The sequence below is a fragment of the Sturnira hondurensis genome, unplaced genomic scaffold (assembly GCF_014824575.4).
Source record: "Sturnira hondurensis isolate 20B ecotype Veracruz unplaced genomic scaffold, ASM1482457v3 Scaffold0010428, whole genome shotgun sequence".
Classification (NCBI taxonomy): domain Eukaryota; kingdom Metazoa; phylum Chordata; class Mammalia; order Chiroptera; family Phyllostomidae; genus Sturnira; species Sturnira hondurensis.
In genome coordinates, this window is record NW_028083059.1 from 4,898,070 (window position 1) to 4,911,890 (window position 13,821).

The 13,821-nt window shown below is 40.4% G+C and overlaps 1 protein-coding gene across 2 annotated transcripts in view; it reads right to left on the reverse strand.

Annotated features, from left to right (window-relative positions):
* The window catches only part of NXPE3 (neurexophilin and PC-esterase domain family member 3), a 35,058-nt gene that overhangs the window by 14,461 nt on the left and 6,776 nt on the right, over positions 1-13,821 (reverse strand). For both annotated transcript variants that reach the window (XM_037058907.1, XM_037058906.1), the window contains exons 2-3: positions 13,374-13,663; positions 4,937-5,691 (exon numbers count right to left, since the gene is read on the reverse strand). In XM_037058907.1, the coding sequence (XP_036914802.1) occupies positions 4,937-5,691; positions 13,374-13,469 (851 nt within the window). In that variant the 5' untranslated portion in view covers positions 13,470-13,663. The remainder of the gene's footprint in view (positions 1-4,936; positions 5,692-13,373; positions 13,664-13,821) is intronic.

A 13,821-nucleotide genomic window follows, 5' to 3' on the forward strand; every position in this document is an offset into this window, starting at 1 on the left:
CATAGTTAAATAAGTGACATTTAAGGGTGCATGTGACTTTTAAAAGAGCACATATAAACTGCTTTCATGGGTTGGAGGCATTAAGGTAAGGAAACAAAGAAACTTTCACCCCTGCAGTTTGCCTGTGAAAACGGTTAACCTCGCTCCCTCACTCTAGTCATGCAGAGACAACAAAGCAGCAATTCCAAATTAAGGGACATTCTACAAAATTATGACATCAAAATTCTTAAGATTGTAAAAAACAAAATAAGGTAGAGACCACTTCTGGATTAAAGGAGATTAAGGCGATAACTAAATTCACTGTGTCAATTAGTTAAAATAAAAAAGGTAATTAAAAAGGACATTATTGGGACCGCTGGAAAAATTTGAATATGGATTTCATGTTAATAATATTGCATCGATGTTAAATGGCCAAAGTACGGTAATTGTGTTATGGTTATATGTTGGAGAAGGCCCACGTTCCCAGGAGATGCCTACTCATGGGGCTCAGTGCCATGCGGTCTACAACTCACTTTCAAATGGTCTGGGGGCGGGGCTGGAAACGACACACAGACACACATGTACGCACACACACAGAGAGAAAGCGAGTGTGGCAAACCATTAACAATGATGACTCTAAGTTGAAGATATGTGGGTGCTCACTGTTATTACTTGCGCAGAATTTCTAAAGATTTGAAGTGTTCAATACAAACTTAGAAAGAAAAAAGTATAGAAGATGGAAGCGTAAGTAAACACGGCTCGCCTCCTTGCACAATGACAGCCAAAATTACAACTAAACGACAACACAAATAGTACCCAGAATTGTCAGAAAAATCGAGCTGAATGGAAGTGCGACAACCAAGAAATTAATGAAGCCACATTCATCCAAATGGGTAGGAATGGCAGAGATGCTCAGACCCACGGAGATGCAGAGACAAGGAAGGGGCAGTCCCACACTCACATGTGGTGAATAAAAATTCCTCTGGTGGGAGGGATCCCAGCCCCACACCGGACCACCCAGCAGCACAGGGTTCTAGCGCCAGGAAGATAAATCCCCATAACCTCTGGCTGTAAAAACCACTGTGGGTTGGGGCAAAGGAAGAAACTGCAGGATTCTCAGGCATCTCCTCTTAAAAGGCATGCAATGGACTTAGGACTACTCCCTCTGGCTTCAGCACCAGGGAAACAGCTGGAAGGGCTTGGCATATGGGAAGAAACTGAAGTGTCTGGTGTCAGGTTTGAGTGTCAAGAGACAGCCTTCTCCCAGATAAAACTCCAGAGGCCAGGCAGCAGCACTGTCCCCTCTCTGAACTCTCCCCAACTAAGAGCCCCAGAGTACAGAACAGGTTGCGCCACCTTGGCGATTACCTAAGGCTCTACCCCATCCAACTTACTGGTGCACTTTTCTACAAGAGACCACGCTATTAAGACAAGAAGTCAAAACAGCTCTACCTAATAACACAAAAACAAACACAGGGCAGCTGCCAAAATGAGAAGACAAAGAAATATGGCCCAAATGAAAACAGAGAACAAAACTCCATTAAAAGAATCAAACAAAATGCAGATCAGATGCAGAGTTCAAAATATTGGTTATTAGGATGCTCAAGGAACTCTTTGGGAACTTCAACAGGATAAAAAAAAAAAGACACAGACAGAAATGAAAGTTACACTAAAGAAATAAAGAAATAAAGAAAACTTTACAGGGAACTAGCAGTGGAGTGGATGAAGCTGAGAATCAGATCAATGATTTGGACCACAAGGAAGCAAAAAAACACTCAATCAGAGCAGCAAGAAGAAAAAAGAATCCAGAAAAATGAGGATAGGCTAAGGGCCCCTGTGGAACATCTTCACACATACCAACTTTCACATTATAGGGGTGTGTGAAGGAGAAGAGAAAGAGCAAGAAACTGCACATCTATTTGACAAAATAATGAAAGAAAACTTCCCTAATTTGGTGAAGGAAATAGACGTATAAGTACAGAAAGCACAGAGGGTCCCAAACAAGATGGACACAAAGAAGACCATACCAAGACACATCATAATTAAAATGCAAAAGGTGAAATAAAGAGAGAATCTTCAAAGCAGCAAGCAAAAGGCAGATAGTTACCACAAAGGAGTTCCCATAAGACTGTCAGCTGATTTCTCAAAAGAACCTTTGCAGTGTGGAAGGGAATGGCAAGAAGTATTCAAAGTAATGAAAAGCAAGGACCTACAACCTAGATTACTCTATCCAGCAAAGCTATCACTTAGAATCAAAGGGCAGATAAATTGCTTCCCAGAGAAGGTTAAGCTAAACAAGTTCATCATTACCAAGCTGTTATTATATGAAATTGCTAAAGGGACTTATTTAAGAAAACGAAGATTGAACTATGAACTTTAAAATGGCAATAAATTCACAATTATGAACAACTGAATCTAAAAACAAACTAAGCAAAAACAAGCAGAACAGGAATAGAATCTTAGATATGGAGATCATTTTGAAAGTTATTAGCTGGGAAATGGAAGGAAAAGAATGGGGGAAAAGATGCAGGGATTACGAAGTACAATTGGTAGGTACAAACTAGACAGGGGGAGGTCAAGAACAGTATAGGAAATGCAGTAGCCAAAGAACTTAAACGCATGCTGCACGCACATGAAATAAGAGGAGGACTGCTGGAGGGAACAGGGGTTACTGGTGGAGGGGGGCAACAGGGGAAAACTGGGACAACTGTAATAGCATAATCAATAAAATATATCTTATAAGAAGAAAATTTAAAAGTATAAATCATGTTAAAATAAAGGGAAGCTTTTTATGTGATAAGCTCATTCTTTCAAAACGTCTTCCCTTGTATTAGCAAGATCTTTAATGCAAAGTATTGTTGTTCTTTCCAAACCAAAACTTTTTTCCTTAATGGTAAAAAACAAAGACTAAATCACCTTATTTACCCATCACCTTATTTACCCACCAAAGACCAAGACTAAGCTTCTTTTTTTTAAAGATTTTTATTTATTTATCTTTAGAGGGGAAAGGAAGGAGAGATGGAGAGAAATATCAATGTACGGTTGCCTCTCATGTGTCCCCTGCTGGGAACTGGCCAGCAACCCAGGTATGTGCCCTGACTGGGAATCGAACCGTGATCCTTTGGTTCGCAGGCCCACGCTCATTCCACTGAGCTATGCCAGCCAGGGTAAGACTAAGCTTCTTAGTCCTTTCTGAATTAAGCAACACTATGAACCACCAAGAAAAGAGGTAAAAATGGGTATCAGCTTAACATATTCAGGCCATAAGGTCAAAATGGTATACCTAAAGATCCTTCGAATGACCAAATTCAATCTCTCTCTTTTTCTCTTCAGTTAGCCTGATGCAGAATATCAGAATTTTAGGAATAAACAAATACAAAAAATAAAATCAAGCACCAGAACTCTGTCAAATGTTTCTTCCAAAAACTTATTCCACCTCATGCACTGTTTTGCCAGCAAAGTTCCAGGTAAGTAATTTCTGAATGTTTCTGCTACAAAGTATCATCAGCCAGCCTCACTCAGGATATGCAAGTAAGGGTGGGGACAGGCATTCACTTATCCTTCTAGATTCACGGGTGTTTTTGGTTTTAGTAGTAGGACTGGTGTTAGACATATTTTTAAATTTTACACTAACTTTATTCTCTAACCTTTCTCCCACATGGACTCTGAGTAAATTACAAGCTATGTTTCTTGCTCTTTGCTAGGCCATTAAGTAAACTGAAAACACAACCTGTAAGCAGTCTTTATACATAAACAACAAGTGCACAGAAATAAAATAATTTGCTCATTAGTTATCAATAAATAGCATGTCTGAGATTGAACACGGCATTAAAACTAAATCTAAAGCCCTTTTGTAATAATCCATACAAAAACTAGGCAATCTTCTCAAAGACAGTACAGTAAAGACATTGAGCAGTGCTCCCCCTGCTGGCCTTCTAACAGCATGGCATGCATCCATCAACAGTTTAGGTGTAGGTGAGCAAAGCTGACTCCCTCCAGCACTGGAAAATCAGAGGGTTTATTTTAGAACTTCCTTTGGACCACATACCTTGTGGTAGGAAGTTTTCCTCTACCAAGTAATGATTGGACATAAAATATAAAAATGTTCAGGGTGCAAATTAGTACTCAACAAAAATATCTCTACAAAGGAATGTTAAAAAAGTATATATTCATTTTTTAAAATTTTAAGTTTTTTACATTCTTTCAAATCATTGTACTTTTGACCATGTAGCTTTTATAACTTTTTATACGTTAGAAATATTATTTTAATGCCAAACTATATGGACTGTTGAAGAAAACAAAAATTTTAATTCATACTGATTTCCATGCATTCCACTGTGCACATTAGGAAATATATTGATCATTATGCTGACAATGGTTTATATTTACATCCAAGAATAGAAAACTGTTAACTTAAAATATATAGTTTGCTGTGGTATTCCTGGCTTCCCACGCTTATCATGAAATTAAGCCTGCAATGCTGCTATATTCTTCATCGTTTTCCCTCAATAAATGTATACGTGACTTTTTAACAACTACATCACTTAAAATTATTTCAGTTTATTAGACATGAAGCTAAAACACTGACTACAAGACCTCTTACCAGCCCTGTTCTTAGATTGTTTTTGATCTGTTCTGTAAATAAATGATCTTGCTTGTACAGCTACAGTTGTGCTACATAGTTCTGAAATAAAACACAGGTAAGGAGGGTAAAAAAGTGAAAATTCAAGGGGAACAGTCTTTAATTTGAACGGAAATAAGCACGAACACCTAATCACAAAACACAAATCTGTATTTTCTTATTCACTATCTCTCCTGAATTGGTTCAAGTTCACAGAGATGTAAGTAGCACAAAATCAAAACAACAAAGTCTCCTGACTATGAAAATGTCACCTAAACAGGACAAAGGCAGGGAAAGGGAACGCGAAATTCACGCGCAAGAGCAAGGAGCACGCACCTCTGGAAGAAAGCACTCTGTGTGGAGGTGAGAAGGCCCTTCAGGTATCCACCTTTGAAATGGTTGATTCTGCTGCTGCAAGGGAGCTTCTTTGGTTTGAAGCAGAACCAGGGTTCTCCAGTGTAGAGATCTGTAAAGTTACACAGGGGAAGACTCGTAGGAAGACACAAGTTGCACTCAGTAGTTTCAGAAATTCTTCCTGAACGGAAGAGACTCTTGAAATAGACCCTGTCTGGTCTCTCTTCCTGTAAGTACTGAAGAACTCTGATCCCTTCACTGGGGTGGACCAGAGATATGGACACTTTAACTTTGCCTGGCCAGAGCAAAGTAAAAAAGACCTTGTAAAATCCATTCTGGTAGTCTACCACTCTGCCCGCAGCCCCTGCCTGCAGCTCAGGGGAGTGAATCCTGGCCTGCAGGTAGTCTCCACCATACTTCTTGGGCTTTCTTTGAAAATCCTGTACGTGAACCAGCACTTCTAGCTGGCTTCCCACCTTGAAAAATGCTGCAGAGTTCAAGATGACAAAGTAGCTGGAAGACGGGTCACTGCTCTTCAAAAAGGGAACAGGGCCCACATCAGGCACTTGCCACTGTAAGGCAGCCAGCAAGGAGTCCTCCTCCATGCGCTCCTGGCTGGACAGAGTCTGGTGCTCGTAGCCACAGTAGGGACTCCGGCTAGTTCCTATCACCTGGGATGAAGCAAACTGTCCACTACTGTCGACGAATGTGGCCGAGACAGTTTCATGGTCCAAGTACTGAAGAGAAAAACACAAAAACAGAAACCACAGCTATAATAAATCTCCTTACATTCAACCACATAAATCTCTGCTTCAGTTTAACTTTTAACTACTGGGGATGACACTATTTTCAAAAACCAAAGCTCATTAATTTTACAAGGCCATAATGTAAAAGAATAGTCAGAGAGAGATCCCCAGTATGCTTTTATGAAATTCACCTCCAGGAATTTGATCAGGTTCCCATAATAACTACTGGAGAAAAATCTCCCTGTGCTTCCATTAGAAATGAAAAGGTATCATTCCAAAATGTGCCGGAGCATCCTGTTCCTAACAAGGCCTGACCTCCAGAGGAAGTATTTTACCAGAGGCTAGCCCACTGAGGTTTTATCAGAGCCTAAACAAACTGGGATAAGGGACACACCCAAGTCCAGCCTACTCTAACCATTCTGTCCAACTTCAAAGGTAGGGGGAGGTCTAAGATGCATGTTTTAAGGTCACAGTCCAGGAACACAGGCTCACTAAGGGACTGAGGCTTTAATCAAAGGACTATAAAAAATTTCACCTCCCCCACACGTTACCACCACACCACTAAAGCACATCATGTGTAGTTTTCAACAAAAAATTACAAAACATACCAAAGGGCAAAAAGAAAACCATAGTATAAAAACACAGAATAAATATCAGAAATAGATTCAGTTATAGAAAAAGATGTTGGAATAATCAGATCAGGAATTTAAAGCAACGATGATTAATATGCTAAGGGCTTTAATGGAAAAATCAGACAACATGCAAAAACAGATGGGCAACATAAGAAGAGAGAGGGAAATTCCAAAAAAGAATAAAAAAGAAATGCTACACAGAGCAGAGAGAATTTTTGGAGCAGGGAAAATACTCTGTATGATTTTCTAATGATGGACAGATGCCACTATCATTTTTCCAAACCCACAAAATATACAACCAAGAGTGAACTCTACAGTAAACAGTAGACTTCCGGTGATTATGATGCATCAGTGTAGGTTCCTCCTTGGAAAAAAAAATGATGACAATAGGGAGAGGGTATGCACTTATTGTGGCAAGGCTCATATGGAAAATATCTGTAATCCTTCTGTAGTATAAACCCTGCCGATTAGTTTTTCTTTTTTGTCATGAAAGTGCCTGACTTCAATTGCCCAAGCATCCATTTCAAAGAGGCATCTACTTCAAAGATGGCTATGTATTTTTTAAAAAAGGAAGAAAAAAGAAAAGAAAAGAGAACAGCCCTGGCTATATGGCTCAGTGGATTGAGTGCCGGCCTGCAAACCAAAGAGTTGCCATTGCCAGTTCAATTCCTAGTCAGGGCACAAGCCTGGGCTGTGGGCCAGGTCCCCAGTAAAGGGCGCAAGAGAGGTAACCACACACTGATATTTCTCTTCCTCTCTTTCTCCTTCACTTTCCTTCTCAATAAAAGTAAACAAATAAAATCTTTAAAATAAACAAATGAAAATAAAAAAAATTTAAAAAGAACACACACACATATTGCCAAGCCACACAACTAAATAAAGAGCCAGGCAGCTCCCTTCCTCACCAGGCACCTTTGTTTCAAGGGCCTTTCATTTAGATAACTATTTGGGCCACTTCTTTTTCTCTTCCCATGTTTTAAATTCACTGATAAAAAGTGAACCTGTGAAACCCCAGGCCCCTACACTTGACCCCCCCAAAAAACAGAACCCCAGGTCCACAGTCCCTCTCCTTCTCTACCCACAGCCTCATTGTGTGGCCCCAAGTGTGCCGTACACCTGCTGGGACCTTTGAATGACAAACCTTGTTCTTTTCTTTTTCAAAGTTTCCAGATGGTTATTGCTCAGTGTGCCCTGTAATCATGAGAACCACAAGGGCCAGTTCAGACACAACTCTGGTTATCAGAGACTGAGGCTCACAGAAAACAATTCTCTCAGTTTCATCAGAAACATAAAACTCCTCATAATAAAATCTTTAAAATAGAAAATAAAAAACTAAAAGAAATGCCAGAGATCAAAAACACTGTGAAAGAAATGAAGAACGCCTTTGAAGGGTTCAGCTGAAGAAAGAATTTCTGAGCTTGAGGCTATGTCCACAGAAACTTCCAAAACTAAAAAGCAAAAACAAAAAAGGGGAACCCGATGTGCACGAGCTGTGGGACAAACCCCACACACCCACACACACCGGAAATTGTTGCATAAGCTTTGCAGTACCTAACCCAAGACACCGCATCATATATTATGCAGTGAGTTAAACTGCAAGGGGGAAAAAGACAAATAGTAACAACAAAGCAAACCCCCAAAATTACTCTCCTCCATAGCTAATATAACCTATTACAAACCACTAAAATAAGGCCCAGGTTCCCCATCTATGCCAAAAACACTTCAAAATACTACACAAGATTAAAATGATACCACACCGGGTAAAAACACTCCTCAAATACAGGAATTTTCAAAGATTTTCTTAGAATCTGCATTGTTTTAACTCTCATGTTCTTCCACAAAACTTTACTTATAAAATTCAAAATATAATAATAACTGAATACAACTTTTAAATACAGATCTAATAACAAGAAGAATGGGGGGAATACATTAAAGTTAATGTTCCCTTCCTATTGCAAATGTTCGTCTTTATACACCAGTCTTACCTCTTGGGCTATATACCAAAACAGGTGATAGGCCACATTTCATACTTACAGGCAGATATCTTTAACTGAAAGTTTTATTACTTCATGCACATTGGGATGAAAAAAAAAGCTGGAGTACCAATACTTATATCAGACAAAACAGACTTAAAAATAAAGGCTATAATATGAGAAAAAAGACATTTCACAATGATAAAGAGATCAGTCCAAAAAGAGGATATAACCCTTGTAAATACCTTTGTACCCAACATAAAAGCACCTAAATATATAAAGGAAATCCTGACAGACAGTAATAATACAATCATAGCCAGATTCCTTAACACCCCATTGTTATCAATGGGTAAGTCTTCCAGAGAGAAAATAAACAAGAAAACAGTGCTCTTAAATTACACACTAGACCAGATTAATCTAATTGAGATTTTTTAGAGCATTTCACCTCAAAGCAGCAGAATATACATACTATTCAAGTGCATACAGAACATTTTCCAGAACAGTCTATATGTTAGGCCACAAAACAAGTCTCAATATATTTCAGAAGACTGAAATCATATCAAGCATTTTCTCTAAGCACAAGAGTCTAAAACTAGAAATCAATTACAAAAAAAACTGAAAAACACACAAACATGAAAACTAAATAACAAGCTACTAAACAATGAGTGCGTTAACAAAAAGATCAAGAAAAAATTAAAAGATACCTTGAAACAAATGAAAATGAGAACACAAAACCCAAAATCTATAAAGCACAGCTAAAGCAGCCCTAAGAAAAAAATTCGTAACAATATAGGTCTAACTTAAGAAACAAGAAAAGTCTCAAATAAATAATCTAACCTCACATATAAAGAAACTACAAGAAGAACAACAAACTAAGCCCAAAGTGAACAGAAGAAAGGAAACAATAAAGATGAAAGCAGAAATAAACAAAACAGTCTTAAAAAAGAAAAATACAAAAGACTAATGAAACCAAGAGCTGGTCAAAGAGACTAAAGCTGTTGGGAATCTCACATGCAGCTTGCCATCTGAGTCCGCTGTTTCAGTAACCCAAAGGCACGGGCCAGCACAAACAGCAAAAGGAGCAAATGGCCCTTGGCTTTTGGTCCCAAGTACACCGGGGGCAGAGATCATCAGATAAAGCTTCATAGAGCAGTCAGTTACAGTAAGAATATCCACCCCAATAAAGGGTAGTCAGAAGGATTATTTATAAGACCCACTTCAGCTGTTGCCCAAGCCTCCCCTTGCAGAAATGGCACGCATATTTACAATAGCACAGTGCTCTCTCCACAAGTCCCTTGGGCAATGAGTTACATGCCATTCTAGGGCCAATATAGTACAAGACTACTACAGCTCCTACTACAGTGCACCCCAAAAAGATGTCCTTACCAGTGAAAGAAGGTATAACCCCATTCCCCAAAAAGCATGGTGTTTTTTATTATATTTTATTGATTATGATATTACAGTTGTCCCAATTTTCCCCCTTTGCCTCCCTATACCCAGCACCACCCACTCTCTCGGCAACACCCACACCACTGTCCATGGGTCATGTGTGTAAGTTCTTTGGATGCTCCATTTCCCATATGTTACTTTACATCCCCATGACTATTCTGTAACTACCTATTTGTACTTCTTAATTCCCCTCACCTCTTCACCCATTCTCCCAAACTCCAATCCCATCTGGCAACCACCAAATCACTCTCTGTATCCATTCTGTCTCTGTTCTTCTTTGTTTAGTTTGTTTTTAAGATTCAATTGTTGATAGATATGTATTTGTTGCTATTTTGTTGTTCACAGTTTTGATCTTCTTTATGTTAAACAAGTCCCTTTAACATTTCATGTAATAACAGTTTAGTGATGATGGACTCCTTCAGTTTTTTTTCTTATCTGGGAAGCTCTTTATCTGTCCTTTGATTCTAAATGATAGCCTTGCTGGGTAGAGCAATCTCGGCTGTAGGTCTCTGCTTTTTATGACTTTGAATATGTCTTACCAGTCCCTTTGAGCCTGCGAAGTCCCTTTTGAGAATCAGCTGACAGTCTTATAGAAACTCCCCTGTAGGTAACTAACTGCTTTTCTCTTGCTGCTTGTAATATTCTCTTTTTATCTTTAACCTTTAGCATTTTAATTATGATGTGTCTTGGAGTGAGCCTCTTTGTGTCCATCTTGCTTGGGACTCTGTGTGCTTCCTGAACTTGCATGTCTATTTCCTTTACCAAGTTAGGAAAGTTTTCTTTCATTATTATTTCAAATAGATTTCGAATTTCTTGCTCTTTATCTTCTCCTTCAGGCACCCGTATGATGTGAATGTTGGCATGTTTAAAGTTGTCCTTGCTTTTTTTTTAAGATTTTATTTATTTATCTTTAGAGGGGAAGAGAAGGAGAGAAGGAGAGAAATATCAATGTATGGTTGCCTCCTGTCAGTCCCCTGCCGGGAATCAGCCTGCAACCCAGGCATGTGCCCTGACTGGGAATCGAACCGGGATAGTGTGCTTCACAGGCTCCATCCACTGAGCTACGCCAGCCAGGGCTGTCCTTACTTTTTTAGATTCTTTTTATTTCTTCCTATTCTGATTGGTTGTTTTTTGCTTCCTTATTGTCCAAATCATTGATCTGATTCTCCACTTCATCCTTTCTACTATTGATTCCCTGTAACTTTTCTCTATTTCAATTAGTGTATCCTTCATTTCTGACTGGATCTTTTTTGTGCTGTTGAGGTCTTCACTAAGTTCCCTGAGCACCCTTATAACCAGTGTTTTGAACTCTGCATCTGACAGATTGTTTATCTCCATTTTGTTTAGTTCTTTTTCTGGAGTTTTATTCCATTCCTTCATTTGGGTCATGTTTCTCTGTCTCTTCATTTGGGCAGCCTCCCTGTGTTTGTTTCTTTGGGTTAGGTAGAGCTGCTATGACTCTCTATCTTGGTAGCATGGCCTACTGTAACAGGTATCCTACAGGGTCCAGTGGCACAGCCTCCCCTATCACCCAAGCTGGGTACTTGAGGTATGCACTCTGTATGGGCTGAGTACACCCTCCTCTTGTAATTGAGCCTTGATTTATCTTGGCAGGTGAATGGAAGGCATTTATCCAGGCCAGTCAGCTGTAAGGACTGGCTGTGACCACTAATCACTAACCTCTGCCCTCTGTGGAGGGTCAGCAGTACAGGGGCAGGGTGGCGGTGCTCTGACATGGTCTGTAGCTCTCTACTGGGTGCTCAGGCTCTGAGGTTTCCCAGGTGGTGCATGCCAAGGTCAAGCCCCACCTGAGTTCTGCCCATTCCTCCCATATGAACTACAAAGCAATCTGAGATGGCTGCCAACTGTCCTGGCTTAGAGATTCCATGGGGAAGCCAAGTTCTGAATCTACATTGGCTGCTGCTATCTTATTTCTCTACTCTTACATCCAGGCTGTTGAATGTGGTAAAAGAAAAACACACACTCACAGAACTAATGAAGACAAGTGCCAAGCGCATTTTGGTCTTGAAACGTATTACCCTGTCATCCTGGAGGATCAGCTCCATCTCCCAATGTCATTCTTTCAAGTCCCTATACAGGAACCTCCTGGGCTCCACCATCCTTCCAGCTTCTACCTCCTGCATAGGCAAGAACTCCCTCAATGTCATACCTCCCGGCAGCACATGTATCCACATTGCCAACGAACACAACATCTTTCCTCATTAGGTCAGAGGAAGGAGCATGACTCCTCCTACACAACAAACAGTAAAACAATAACAACGCTCACAATGCACCGTGTCCCTCATCCTACATAAAGTTGCATGAACCATTTGTGCTCTAGATCCCATCTTCTCCTCCTCCCCTCGGTCCATTAATCCTTCTCTCCGGCTTCTCTATTATCTCTTTCCCCTCAAAATCAAGTCCCTCAGATTTCCACTTTCACCCAAGATAGAGAAATAGTGAGATTTACCACTCCACCTGAAACAACTTTTTTTTAAAAAAAAGAATCAAACTATACATAAAACATGGTTTTTCAGACACTGGACATCAGACAACAAATGATAATAATCCCTGAAAGACCAGAAACTAAAGAGGTGATAGCTGTAACTTTACTTTGCCTACAGCCTTGGAGTTTGCAAGCTGCGGCACAGGGAGAGGAACCCAGGTGGAGCCTGGTGAACTATTCCAGCTGAGGTGATGGAGCTGAATCTCAAAAGACCAAAGTGATCAGAATCCACAGGACAGAGTAACAGGAGCACAGAGCTGCACAGAGGGAGAACTTGGGAGACCTCCAGCCAGTCCCACTCCAGTATGCAGCACCGTACTTAAGACCATATGTGTGCAATGCAACCACTAGAAGCTGGGGAAAGAACCACCCAAAAGCCTAAAAGAGAACAGTAACCTGAGCTCCCACAGGGCTGGGATGTTTGAGGGAACCAAAAGTACAGTCCACAACAAAACCCAATAAATAAAGAAATACCATAATTAGGTTGAACCCGTAACCTGAGAAGGATCACAAGCCAACAAAATTAAAGAAGACAGCACCATTTTACACAGAAACTACTCTAAACATTTTGGTGCTGGTTCGCAAAGGGGCTGGCAGGTATGGAGGGATGCAAATAGTACCTTTCTGGTGCCAGGCACTACTGAGGACCCAGTAAGACATGATCCACGCCCTTGAGTGCCATACAGCAGTCAGAACAGACTCATCATGAACTCCCTCGCTGAAATACTCCTTTAGTTTCTTGCCAAGAGTCAGCCACAAGGACCCCTCTTGAAAAGGCTTCCCTTCATCACCCGAAAGCTAGTCTCGTCTTGAGTAGTACCCCACTTCCCTTTCTTTACAGTACCTTTCGCAATCTCTAATTACCCTTTATTGTTATTGTGATTATAATTACTTACGCTAATATTTTCTCTCACGCACATTTAGAATGCAAGCTCCGCAGATGAAGAAATCTCGCCTGTCGTCTTCACCACTGTACCCTTGACAACTAGCAGTGTATAACCACTGCAGGCACTCACAGACTCGCTGAGTTCATGTAAATAAACATCAGGGTAGGTTTCCTGATGATCAGCATTTCCCAGGGTATTTATATGAAGCAGCACACTGAACACTCACCTCCACCTGGGTGACGTTGATGACCAGCACGACCACCATCAGCATTGCAAGCACACAGCACAACGGCCGTAGTTTTAAGAAACCGATCCCCATCATCTGGCTGTGTCTTGGTCACCCCATGGCTGACAGCACGCTACCTTCACTCCTCAAAACTCCATGCCTTTGTTTTCCTGAGTGGCAGGTGAGCTTTCAGTTTAATTTGCTTTTTCTCTGCTAGCATTTTTTAGAGTTCTTCATGTAAAGGAGAAGCTGGGATTGATTTAAGAAGCACATTTTTCTTCAAAGGACTCCTGCAAAAAGGGGAAATCAAAAAACACATCACAAACCGTAACAGTCTGGGATGGGGTAAGAGGAAAAATACCCCATTTCCTCTTCTTTAGCCTCGAAAGCCCAAAGTCAAGGTAAGAAAGCAAAGAGCCAGAGCAGAGTGACAGATAGTCCGTACCCA